At 42.4% G+C, this 13,982-nt stretch overlaps 1 protein-coding gene across 3 annotated transcripts in view; it reads right to left on the bottom strand.

Annotated features, from left to right (window-relative positions):
• JAK2 (Janus kinase 2) overlaps window positions 1-13,982 on the bottom strand; it is a 160,557-nt gene that overhangs the window by 81,358 nt on the left and 65,217 nt on the right. For all 3 annotated transcript variants that reach the window (XM_038401856.2, XM_043515095.1, XM_043515094.1), the window contains exon 2: window positions 12,791-13,036. In XM_038401856.2, the coding sequence (XP_038257784.1) occupies window positions 12,791-13,010 (220 nt within the window). In that variant the 5' untranslated portion in view covers window positions 13,011-13,036. The remainder of the gene's footprint in view (window positions 1-12,790; window positions 13,037-13,982) is intronic.

Raw genomic sequence — 13,982 nt, 5'->3', positions numbered from 1 at the left:
GGAAGTCTCCAATCCTAAAATTAATTAATTAGTTAATTAATTCACCTTGATTTGTTAACAGTGAGAGTTTACATTTATATTTTGCTTTTGTTTTAAAGAGAAAAAACAGATGATTTATCTGTGTGGAGTTTTATGAAAAAAAATGGTCTAGATCAGAGGTGGGCAAACTACAGCCCACGGTCCACATCCGGTCTGCAGGACAGTCCTGCCTGGCCCTTGAGCTCCTGGCCAGGAAGGCTGCCCCTGGCCCCTCCTCTGCTGTCCCCACTCCCTGCAGCCTCAGCTCGTCAAGCCGCCAGTGCTCTGGGTGGCGTGGCTGGCTCCAGCCGGGCTGTGTGGCTGCGAGCTCCTGCCACTCTGAGTGGCATGGTAAGGGGGCAGGGTGCTGGGGGGTTGGATACAGGCCAGGGGGTCCCAGGTAGCAGTCAGAGGACAGGGAGCGGTTGGATGGGGTGGAGGTTTGGGGGGACAGTCAGGGGATGGGGAACTGGGGGGACTGGATAGGCGTGAGAGTCCAGGGGGGCCTGTCAGGGGGTGGATAGGGGTTGGGGCAGTTGGGGGCATGGAGGGTTGGAGGGGTTTTGGAGGGGTTAGGGGAAAAGGAGCGGGGGGGTGGATGGGTAGGGAAGTTCTGAGGGGGGGGCAGTTAGGGTGTGGGAAGTGGGAGGAGGCAGAGGCCAGGCTGTTTGGGGAGGCACAGCCTTCCCTACCCAGCCCTCCATACAGTTTCGTACCCCAATGTGACCCTCGAGCCAATAAGTTTGTCCACCCTTGGTTTAGATGAACATACATGCAATTCAAAATATGAGTGTGGAGATCAATATGATGGGCCACATCCTGTTATTTCATGGGAAGAACTCCGTTGAACTTCAGGATGGCTGCAGTGGTTAGGGGCCAAAAACATAGCTGAGGCTTGGAATACAGCAAAGATTCATAGATTCCAAGGCCAAAAGGAACTATGGTGATCATCTAGTCTGACCTCCTGTATAACACAGATCATAGATCTTCCCCAAAATAATTCCTAGAGCAGATCTTTTGGAAAAATATTCAATCTTAATTTTAAAATTGCTAGTGATGGAGAATCCAACACAACCCTTGACAAGTTGTTCCAAGGGTTAATTACTCACACTATTAAAAATGTACATCTTATTTCCAGTATGAATTTGTCTAGCTTCAACTTCCATCCATTGGATTGTGTTATACCTTTCTTTGCTAGACGGAAGAATCCATTATTAAGTATCTATTCCCTTTGCAGATATGGACAGACTATCATCAGTCACTCCTTAACCTTCTCTTTGTTAAACTAACTAGATTGAGCTCCTTTAGTCTGTCACTATAAGGCATGTTTTCTAATCCTTTAATCCAGGGGTTCTCAAACTGGGGGTTGTGACCCCTCAGGGGGTCGCAAGGTTATTACATGGGGGGTCATGAGCTGTCAGCCTCCACCCCCAAACCCCACTTTGCCTCCAGCATTTATAATAGTGTTAAATATTTTTAAGTGTTTTTAATTTATTGGGGGGGGTGTCACACATAAGTTTGCTGTGTGAATAGGGTCACCACTACAAAAGTTTGAGAACCACTGATTTAATCATACTTGTAGCTTTTCTCTAAGCCCTCTCCAATTTATCAATAGCCTTCTTGAATTGTGGGCACCAGAACTGGACACAGAATTCCAGCTGCAGTCACACCAGTGCCAAATGCACAGGTAAAATAACCTCTCTATTCCTACTTGAGAGTCCCTTGTTTATGCACCCCAGCAGAGGAAGTGTGCCCACCCTCCCAGATTTCTGCCAGGGTTTGCTGGCAGGGCTCCCTCCCTGTGCAACAAACAGCTCCTGGAGCTGGTGAGCTGGCCGTGGGGAGAGGCAGCAGCAAACAACTGGGAGCTGTAGGGAGAGGCCACTGAGGTAAGAAGAGAGAGTATGCTGGGAGGTGGGGGGAGAAAATGACTCAAGTTGTTGGGGTGGAGGCGAACCTTTAAATTGTGCCCCCGCCACCCATATCAGTAGGTATCAGTTGTGCCTGCATCCCAGGATCTCATTATCTCTTTTGGCCACGGTGTCACACTAGGAGCTCCTGTTCTGCTGATTATCCACCCTGACTCTCAAATCTTTTTCAGAGTTGCTGCTTCCCAGGAGAGTGTCCCACAACCTGTAAGTATGGCCTGCAGTGTGTGTGTCCTGTCCACATCCCTTTTCCTCCAGCAACTTCTGTTTCACTGGAAGCAAGGATGGTCAGTGGTGTAAGAACCTTTAAGTTCTCTCTACTCCACTGGAGGATCACTTTTGTACCAGGAGGATACTCCCTGGGCCAGACTGGCTGAACTTAGGGATAGATTATTAACTTAGTGTGGTGGACAGCAGCTGCGACGTGCCAGTGGACCTGGCCCAAGATGTTTCACTAGGTTTTGTCAGAGTAAACAGAGTGGAAGCCAAGATGTGCAAGGGCAAGTATAAAACACCCATGAGGTGTACTGGAATTGAAGTCACTGACATCAGAGTCAATGACAATTGTACACAGTCTAGACATTAAAAAAAAAGGAACCCAAGACCCTTTGTACATGATTCCCACCTTGCCTAAGCAACAACAGTAAACATCAGGAGGAGCAGGACATGTAGTAATCAGAGACAACGGAGTAAAAAACAAATGCTGTAATATTCAGTGATTTTTCTCTCATGTCTAAGTCTGAAATTTCACATCTGAACACCTAAAAACATTTTCTAACAAACATAAAAACATGTTTTTATTTGTTGAAATAATACACACAATCAGTGAAACTGAACAACAATAATACATATTTTACTGAAATTAACTTTGAGGGAGCTTTTTAGAAAGGAACCCTGTATATCTATACATGTAATTTACTTTAGTGTCTCATGGTACATTACAATACTAAGTACAGCAGAGGTGGGCAAACTATGGCCCGCGGGCCACATCCGACCCATGGGACCCTCCTGCCCGGCCCCTCAGCTCCTGACCCAGGAGGCTAGCCCCTGGCCCCTCCCCCGCTATTCCCCCTTCCCTACAGCCTCAGCACGCCATGCTACCGGTGTAGTGTATTAAACTGCTCCACGTAGGAATGTGTACTGGTAGCAGTTACAGAGAGCAATTTACTACACTATACCAGCACAATGCTCTGGGTCGCGGGGCAACACTCTGGGCGGTGCAGCTGTAGCGCTGCCAGCCACCGGTGCTCTGTGCTGCGCAGTAAGGGGGCAGGGAGCAGGGGGGTTAGATAGAGGGCAGGGGAGTTTGGGGTGGTGGTCAGGGGGTGGGGGTGTAGATAGGGTCGGGGCAGTCAAAGGGCGGGGAAGAGAGGGAGGGGTTGAACGGAGACAGGGGTCCCGGGCACGGGAGGGGGGGTAGTCAGGAAGGAAGGGGGGTTGGATGGGGCGGTGGGGGGCAATCTGGGGCAGGAGTCCCAGGGGGGAGGCGTCGGGGGCGAGAAGCAAAAAGGGGGCGGATAGGGGGCAGGGGCAAAGGGGCCCTAACCGGCCCTCCATATAATTTCCGAAACCCGACGTGGCCCTCAGGTTTGCCTGCAAAAAAGTTTGCCTGCCCCTGAACTAGAGCTAGCTGGAAAATGGTTTATAGATTAAAGTTTTCATTTTGAGGTTTTTGGTTTTCCAATGAAACAATGGAAAGCAGACACTTGATGTGAACATTTTAGTTTAGTTGAAACCCAATTTTCCATTGAAGAAAATTTTCACAGAATATCTTCTATCAGATCAAAGAGAAAGACATCTCACAAGTGATTACAATATTGCAGTATGTCAATAAGATTACTAAACACCTAAATTGATCACTTTATATAATTATAAAGCTCTGGCTATACGGCTGTGCCTAATAATGTTAAAAAGTTTCTCAGGAATCTATTGACTATGGAATTCAAGGATGAAGCAAAGCTGGGAGACTGAGAACTGAATGTTCTTGTGAGCGATTGTGCTCAGTTTCCTGCATACTGAGAATCTCTAACAAACGTGGCTGACACCAGAAATTGGGCCTTCTGATACCTTTGGCATAAGAACATAACATAAGAACTGCCATACTGAGTCAGACCAATGGTCCATCTAGCCCATTATCCTGTCTTCCAACAATGGCAAAAAAGATTAAATGTTAGATCAAGGCTTATGAAAGGAAGACTCTGACCATAAAGGCAGTGGGATGGGGGGTAGGGGGCGCATGAAGTGCAAACCTAGGGACAGATTTTCAAAGGCACAGTTTCACATACACCCTACTCCCACTACACACATGCACAAAACTACGCCTCTGAAAATCTAGCCTCCTGGAACAAAGATGTACTCATCTTTCCATGTTTCAGAGTAGCAGCCATGTTAGTCTGTATTCGCAAAAAGAAAAGGAGTACTTGTGGCACCTTAGAGACTAACAAATTTATTTGAGCATAAGCTTTCATGAGTTACAGCTCATTTCATCGGATGCATTCCATGGTGACCTTTGGATGTGACCTGCCAAGGTTTTTTTTTCCCCCAGTTGATATTGTGCCCTTTTTTTGCTTCTTTATGATGTATAAAGACCTGAAAGGTTTTTAAAAACATTTTCTGCTTTTGTTTTTTGTTTTTATATTTGTTTTTTAAACTTTAGCAATATCAGCAATATGAGCTCTGGCCTTTCCTGATTTTGCTGGAGGACTTCCTGGATATCTCAGAGCCTGATCACGGTAAACTCTCAGAGCTAAGTGGAATGGACAGAGGTGCTGAATCTTTAACAAAGATGTTGCTTTCCCAAAATGTTGATCATTAAGATTATTATTTTAAAATTAATTAAAATTAAATAAAACACAAAGAGCAAGATTCTCAGCTGCTTATACTCAGACTTGAAAAATCTTGACTTTTCTAAATGAAATAGCTGGAAAAGGACCTTCATTTGCTGAACAGGAGAAAGTTTCCTGTTCACATCCTGTTGATGTTTAATTTATGCCTGGGAAAGCTACGAGCTGGTTCTCAGACTGAGGAGCTGCAATTACCATGATTTATGACTAGGCCTGACAAACAGGAAACAGATTAATCTAAAAGTGGTTTCTTAAACTTTGCTCCCAATATGGAGCTGCTACCTAGCAATGGGGATGGTATGTAGGATGGCCACTACAGCTTGGTGTCAGATACATGTCTGGAGATCAAGAGAAAAGGGGCTGGGATGAAAGCTAAAATATCATAGGCATGAGTCATAATAAGAAAGGAAAAGGGACGGTTCAACTAAAGAGGAGGAAAGGTAATGGGAGTAGTAGGTAAAACTTATATAAACGGAATAGGAGAAATAAAAACAAGCAAATAAGTTAGGCACAGGTTAAAAAACAAAAAACATTAGGTAGGGGCTATCAAGCACAACTCACACAATAGGCAAGTGTTAAAAGGAAACTAAGCAAAGATGCATGCACAAAAGGGGAAATTAAGGTGTGGTAAGGAAATTGCATGTGGCAACACTCCCTGCTCTGTACAACATCTGGTTAGATTCAATTCTTCATGGCAGGAGATCTGTCTCCTTACATCATGTCTAAAGTACATGGGGCTACAAAAATAACAAAGATTCATTTACATTTCTGATGTGCTTAATCAACTCTTTATATGTAATAGCAATAACTTGCTCAGCAAATGTGATTCACTCGTGAGTCCTCATTGATTTGAAACTGTTGCAGAAAAGCATCTCTCCCTACACACACAGGTATGAGGCTTACAACAAAAAGTGTACAGTAAAGCTGTCTAACTCACAAGAGGACTCTAATGGGAAAATCATCTGACACTTGCTGGATTTGGAGCCAACAAAATCTGCAAGAGCTGCCAGCCCTTACAGATGATTTTCAAGAAATGAAAGTCATGGACATACAGGAAAATACAGAGATGGAAAACACTGTGTAAAGAAAAACCAAAACTAAACTAAAAACCACAAGGAATAACCCAGCACTATTTCATAATAAATGCATTGTGTCACAGGATAAAACGTAAAGAACTGAGTAGAAGCTTCATGGTTCAATAAGCATATTTGACCAATTATGAATTTGATAAATAAATCAAACTATTACAACATTTTTACAGAGTTCAACATTAATCTATCCTATCCAATCAAATTCAGTTTCTCTCCGATAAATGAAGTGTGGGCTCCAGCCATTCTATAGATCAGTGAAAGGTGAAAAAGAAAGAACTGATATACAAAATATATACTTGTATGATATCTTTTACTTCAAAGTACTTTATAGATTTTACGAGAGACACACGTCTATATTTAATCCTGGGGGAATTCTGCATCACTGCGCAATACAGAATTTTTGCAGAAATTAACATTGTGCATGCAGAATTTCCGTTCCCCCACAGAAATGGGCTGCAGTGCTGCCAGCTGCCACTGGACTTGGCAGAGCCCAGCTTGCACATATAAGACATTGCTGGGGAGAGGGAGAGTGTGCTCGAGGGTTCCTGGCAGCTGCAGTTCCCAGCATGCCATGAGGGAATGTAGGAAACTCTGTGTAAGCCTGGGTCCAAGCATCAGACTCTTTCTCTCTCTGGATCCCTGGGCTCTGGGGGGGAGGGGGAGAAGGGATGGGGAACGGAGTGCAAGTATCTGAGCTGGGGGGCTCCCGCGGTTTGTCTCTGGGGACGAAGGGTTTAGGTGTATTGGTTGGGGGAGGGGGCTGCCGGTGGGCTTGAGGGGGAGGGGTTCTGGTGTCTGGTCCCTCAACTGGGCTCTGGGGGAAGAAGGGTCAGAGAAACAGGAACTGGCTTGTCATAGGGGTTTCTTTAACTCTCTACCCCTGGAGGAATTATTGTGTGTGTCTGTATTGTTACAGACATACTTGCTGACAGGTATTTTGAATCAAATTACCAAAATAATTGAAACTGGCATGATTATGTAGTGTTATTTTGACAAATAAAATTTGCAGAATTTTAAAATATTGTGCACAGAATGTGTGTGCGCGCAAAATGCCCCCTGGAGCATATATTTTACCCAGAAGACTTCTGCCTAATTCACTGTGCAAGTTGGATGATGTACAGTGAACAAAGGGGCTGTTCAGTAATATATTTTTATCTTTACTGTTCAGTATGTGGTTCTCTGCCTCATTCACTGAGCACCATTCATCCCTTACTAAGAATGAAGCAAGGGTCCCTGAGTTGTAATGACAGCAGCTAAAACTCTGAAGTCAATCTGGTGTACAGTATGTTTTGCTACGGATAAGGGCAGCATATTGATAAAAGTGAGAAATCTCAATCAAGTTCACATAACTGCTGCTCTCAAGATCTGCTGTTTGTTGCTCTGCTAAGAACAATGCAGAGATTGGAATACTCAAAAGCATAAAATACAAGGAAACAAATATGGCTCAGCACATTAATTCACATCTTAGAGTTTAGCTTTCATAATTCCAATTGGGCACCAAGCACCCACAAAGAAAACATCATTGATGTAAACATAGTAAGTCCCACCAAAATGATTTATGTTTTGTTCTAGGTTTTAAAAAAGTGTCCATGTGTTCCGTGCCAGAATATTACTGCACTTAAGAAATGAAACCTCATATACAGTATGTAAAGAAAATCTCAAATAACTGGTCCGGTCTGGACTGCTGCGGAAAGACTTTGCAGAAGACAGAATATAGGTCTGAAACATATCTTCCCATATAATTCTTCCTAGCTGGAACTTTTTGAGCACATAATAATGAAGTTGAAGAATACAATTGAACACAAGCACCCAGTGTGAAGTTTTGGCAAAAAGGACTAATGCAATCCTTGGATGTATAAACTGGGAAGTGATGTTATCTTTGCATATACAGCATTTGAAAGACCAACACAAGAATACCAAGTACAGTTCTGATATCCACATTTGAAAAAGGATGTTGAAAAAATTGAGATCATGCAGAAGACAGCTACAACAATTATTCAAGGGCTGGAGAAAATGCCTTACAGTGAGAGACTTAAGCTAAAGAGGTCAATTCATTTAGTTTACCAAAAAGAAAACTGAAAGGTGAATTGATTACAGTGTATAAGTACCTTCACAAGGGAAAGATAATGGGTACTACAGGGCTCTTTAATCTAGGAGAGAAAGGGATAAGAACTAATGGCTGGAATCTGAAGACAGAAATTCAAACTGAAAATAATGCACATGTTTTGACAGTGATGATGATTAACCACTGGAACAAATCACCAAGGGATATGGTGAATTCATCTCCTGATGTCTTCAAATCAAGACTGAATGCCTTACTAGAAGGTATGCTTTAGTCAAACACAAGTTAATGGGCTCAACACAGGGGTAACTGAATGAAATTTAATGGTCTTTGATATACAGGAGGTCTGACTTGTTGATCTAATCATCCCTTCTGGCCTTACAATCCACAAAACCTTCAAATTTACTTACTCTCCCTGCTGATGTCATAACAACCAAGGAAGTAATCCTCAGAGACAGGTGATAAATAGTGCACTGCCTCAAAGTTTTCATCACTCTGGTTTCTACTATCTGAACTCAGATGGTACAAACCTAGTTTCTTTGATTAAAGCAAAGAGACCCAAATATTGGGAATACTGGTAAACAAAAGGAGCAGTTTGGTACACAAGACTCACAGGAAAAATTTCAGCTAACAACACTTCCTCATCAAGATCTTATGACGCTCCAACAATATGTCCTGGAATCACATGTAGGTAACACAGGAATCATTCAGTTACGAAGATGCTCTACCACTATCTCTAACCACCACCAGTGTGTAGGCATCTGCAGATGCTGGATCAGATAGCAATAACTGGGTAGCAGGACCCATAGAGGTGCTAATGGTAACAGTGCAGAGTCCCTTGATCTGAAAATGCTTCCTATTCTGACCTATTCTTAGAATCATGGGGTTTCTTACACCTTCTGGAGCGTCATCCCTCCTCAGAGGTCTAAGGGGATTCTCCAGGCGTGTTTCCGATTTTCCTTCTGTGTATGAGAAGACAATAGCTTGTCTGTTCCTCGGACAATGCCAAAGGGCCTTTGGGACAGGGGCTACACCCATAAGGTTTTGATTGCTTATCCCAAGGATACTTAGAAGATTTTGATTTAAGACCGCATCAGAACTGACACTGAGTCCTAGAAAAACTCAAGAGTCAGATTGCCAAACCTGAGGATCAAAAGAAACTGGTACCAATGGAAGCTAAACCTAACACTGTCCAAAATTGATGATCCCTTGCCAAAGAAACCACTTTAAATAACAGTCTCTTTACACAACAGTATCCTGCACATACAAACATGTTGTCCGAGATGATGCTCTGCCTAAGACACAGAGGATGATAGTTTGCTACAGACATTTTTGTATTGCATGATACACAATTAAAACCAAGCTATTTGTCAGTCTCAGACATGCCTGAAAAATCAAAGGGAGCAATGAACAATACAATGGGACTTCACTAGCAGAGTCAATGTGAAACCAACCCAAGTGGCCAAAATCAGATAAAGTCCTGCAGACCCAAAACAGCATAGAGCTGGAGTTAGCATAGGAAGTCTCTCTCAAATGCCTACAACAACTCAATCCCAATTGGAGAACAGTGCACACTAAAAACTTTTCTAAATTAACTACAAACTATTTACAATGGGGGGGAAATATTTTAAAAGCAGGAAAACAGAATTTTTAAGAGACAACGCATGGAAACTCCAGGCATACGTAAATGGCTTTGAATACTTGTGGCTGATTGGCAAAGAAGGAATTGAGAGGGATGGAATCATGATCCTTTTTTATAACCACATAGTGAGTGTTTGCATTTGCAAGGAGGCATTCATATTCTCTAAAGGGGAACTGTTTTTCAATGTGATTCCCATCTTGCAATACAGATGGAATAGTGCAAATCCCAATAGGAGAAATCTACAGAGGTAATTTTCAAAAAACTTCAGTCAAATACTCTCATGTCTCCAAATTTTAAAAAGTTTGAACCACTACAATATTCAGGGCAACCTATTTAAGCAGTGTTATTTTGGAATTCAAAATGATGCACATTAATTTTCACTCTCTCACTAACTACTGGTAGACTGTGTTTTCATGTGCCTTATATTACCTACCCTCCCCTGCAAAAAATTCACTGTAGGTATGTAGGATTTGCCACTCCAGATCAGACCATAAGTCCAGAATCCTGCTCCTAGATGCTACTGTATTACAAATAAATAATAATCTTCACATTGGAAACCTATGTTGTATTTCACATCTCTGAAAAAAGGGAAGCAAAATGGCAATCTAGTTTTTTTGTTTACTGACTAAGCAACAGAAAATATGTTTAAACCCAAAGAGATGACGCTGAACAATGATTGTTAAATCACCATTCAGTGTCCAAGGACTGTAGGACCTAAAGTACAGCATGTGAAATCAACCCCTTGTTCCACAACCCCTAATAAAACCTAGTTACAACAGATCTGAATTAAAGACACAGTTCCAGCCTCAGCTCTATTTATCATTTCTTTTTTGAGTTTAAATTAGACCTTATGAGAGCAAAGTTTCTTGCTGTTTAATTTCTCCCTCCCCCTACCATTTCTTTGACTGTTATACAGTAGTACTGAAAACTAGCGGAAGTGTGTACACAAAGAGCAAAACTGTTTCAATTATTTGACTGTCACTCTCAGCTTCCAATCATTTCAAAATATGGCCAAAAGTTAAACAGTTCTAAAGGAATCCCTTCCTTGTGTGTAAATATGTAATATCTACTCTCTTTCAAAAGATTTCATAACAACCCACTGTCCTGGTTGATAATTCTCTTCCCAATAAAAAGGGTTTACTACTCTATGGCCCAAAGTGAGCTATTTTTTATTTACTGCTTGCCATATTTACCCAATACGGCCTTGGTCCTGTAAACATATATGCATGCAAATAACTTCACGTACACAAATAGTCCCATTGTACTTAATGGGACTATTCACATTTGCAAAATTATCATACATAGAAGTGTTAGAAAGTTCAGAATAAAGGCCATAGGGCCTCCTTACAACAGCTATTTCTAACTACAGCTGGTCAGAACTTTTTCAATAAAACAAAATTTCATAGAAACGTGCATATTTTGTCAGAGCTGAAAACTGTCAAGAGACATATTAGTTTGGATGACATTTTTGTCAAGAAAGGTTTTGAGATCCCACATTCTCTGGTCACTTCTGACATTAAAGACAGGTAATCATAGAATCATAGAACTGGAAGCGACCTCGAGAGGTCATCTAGTCCAGTCCCCTACACTCATGTCAGGACTAAGTATTATTAGACCATCCCTGACAGATGTTTGTCTAACCTGCTCTTAAAAAATCTCCAAAGGTGGAGATTCCACAACCTCCCTAAGCAACTTATTCCAGTGCTTAACCATTCTGACAGTTAGGAATTTTTTCCTAATGTCCAACCTAAACCTCCCTTGCTGCAATTTAAGCCCACTGCTTCTTGTCCTATCCTCAGAGGTTAAGAACAACAATTTTTCTCCCTCCTCCTTGTAACAACCTTTTATGTACTTGAAAACTGTCATCATGTCCCCTCTGAGTCTTCTCTTTTCCAGACTAACCCTCCACCCAGTTTTTTCAATCTTCCCTCATAGGTCATGTTTTCAAGACCTTTAATCATTTTTCTTGCTCTTCTCTGGACTTCTCCAATTTGTCCACATCTTTCCCGAAACGTGGTGCCCAGAACTCGACACAATACTCCAGTTGAGGCCTACTCAGCACGGGGTAGAGCGGAAGAATTACTTCTCGTATCTTGCTTACAACACTCCTGATGATACATCCCAGAATGTTGTTCACTTTTTTTTTTTTTTTTTTTTTGCAACAGCGATACAATGAGATACAAATTGAAAAGCTCAGTTTGTCAATCCAAAAGCCACCATTTCGACACAATTCCACTTCATAAAAACATCTGAAAGGTTTTGTTTTCACTCCCAGTGGAACAAAAATAAATTTCAAAATGTTAATATTACTGCAAAAGAGAATTATTGTCCTCCGGACAGCTGTACTTCTAACTGAAGTTTCCTGTAAACTGTGTGGCTGTGCAGCAGTCTATTTAGCGCTGCGCAGGTGCTCAATGGACCGGCCAGGGAAAGGGGCACCCCTCTCCCAGCCCCCAACCTGCCTCGTCCAGGGCGCCCCTCCACTGGCCTCAACTCTGCTGCGGCCCAGCCTGGCCCCAGGCCTGGCCGGAGTGCCCCTCCCATGGCATGAACCCAGACCTGCTGGGGTGGGGCAAGGGGCACCTATCCTGCAGCCCCAGCCTAAGCCCCAGAGCTGCTACTGCAGGGAAAGAGGCGTCTCTCTCCAGAGTCCAGGTGCTGATGCAGGGAGAGAGAGAGCTGGGGGGAATCCTCTCTCCCCACGGTAGCCCCAGAGCACCCTCCTGCACCCCAAACCTCTCATCCTCGGCCCCACCCCAGAGCCTGCACCCCAGCCAGAGCCCTCACACCCCTGCACCCCAAGCCTCTGCCCCAGCCCTGAGCCCCCTCACACATCACCTCCATATTGGTGCATCTAACAAAATTAATTCCACACATGGGTGGGAAAAATTAGAGGGAACACTGCTTCTAACTCTTGGTCACAAAGTGCATTGGGGTGCTTCGCAGGGTTGGTATAAACAGTTCTGTTGATAAACCCTTCCTTGAATGGCTAATGTGGAGGTAATTACTATTAATCAGCAAATAATGACCTCACATAGAAGAGAAGGGTCAGAAATAAACAAACAAAAACATTGTTCTATACATGCACAGGTTATAGCATAAAACATTTTAGTCAGGGCCTGTGCACGCTATATTAAAAACTAACGTTGCATGAAGCTGAAACAATATCACTCTGTTACTAGGAAAACCATCATACATATTCTTACCGCAAGCCTTACAAGCAGTAGCACAAATCTCTTCTGCAATATATTCGCCAGCTGGAAACTGAAGATAATCTCCTTCGGTCTTCTCCAGGGAATGATAAAGGTAAACCTGAAGCACTGGCTCTGTCTGCTTGGGAGCATTGGCATTCCCATGGATGTCACCATTTTGGTGTAGAGTAGAAGTTGCTGTTCCTTCCATCTCTGTCATTGTAAGGCAGGCCATCTTTTCATTATGTTTAAAGCATTTGTCTAAAAAAGAAAAAAGAAAAAGGTTATTTGCTGGCTTTAAAAAGCCAGGAAAACTGAGAGCTACACAAGATCTGGTATCTCCCATATTTACATGGCAATAATTCGTAAACTTGTTACAATTTCCTACATAAATATACAGATTAAAAAAAAACTGGGGTGCTTTTCACTAGTATCAACAACATTTTGAAGCACAGAAGCCTTGAATTATAGTACTGAGTTAGGACTGCATAATTTCTCAGGCAGTTTAACAAAAAGTGAGTTCCTCTACAATTTACAATGCAGATCTACTCTGAAAAGAGTCAGAGCAGCAGCCACTAGTCTGTATCCGCAAAAAGAACAGGAGGACTTGTGGCACCTTAGAGACTAACACATTTATTAGAGCATAAGCTTTTGTGAAAAGTGACTCTGCATAGGAAAAACAAAAAGTCTTTGAAAGTTCCATGATTATTGCCTCTCAATGAATTCCAAAACAAATATATTCATTTTACAAGTAAAAATCAGGCTTCTTAATTGTCAGCCCTACAAACTCAGAGCTTCTGCAGGCCAAATTAGTCCCTCTGTTATACCTGTGCAACTGTTATCTCCTTAGTGACAGGTCAGAGGTTGAGCTGATGATGTGTAAGAAGGAATATCAACCGAGTCACATTCTGGCCAATTCAGAAAAGAATCCCTGTTCAGTTGTGTTTTAGCCCAGTCTAGAACAGTTACATTTCTTCTGTAAGAGAAAGCTTAGAATACAATTTTAAGTTGAAAGACTTCAGTTTTCAGCAAATGCGTCTATTCTCCTAGCATTTCCTGAAGTGCCAATTTATTCTAAAATACATGACAGGAAATAAAAACAAAGTCTAGAAGCACTGTATGAACTAGACTCAAATATTATGCCAATATTTTAAGAAGGGGCTCCGTCAATCATTCTGCTCCCAGATCAATCACATGTACCAGTGTG

This window comes from Dermochelys coriacea, chromosome 5 (genome assembly GCF_009764565.3).
Source record: "Dermochelys coriacea isolate rDerCor1 chromosome 5, rDerCor1.pri.v4, whole genome shotgun sequence".
NCBI lineage: Eukaryota > Metazoa > Chordata > Testudines > Dermochelyidae > Dermochelys > Dermochelys coriacea.
This window is presented reverse-complemented; position numbering and strand designations above follow the sequence as displayed.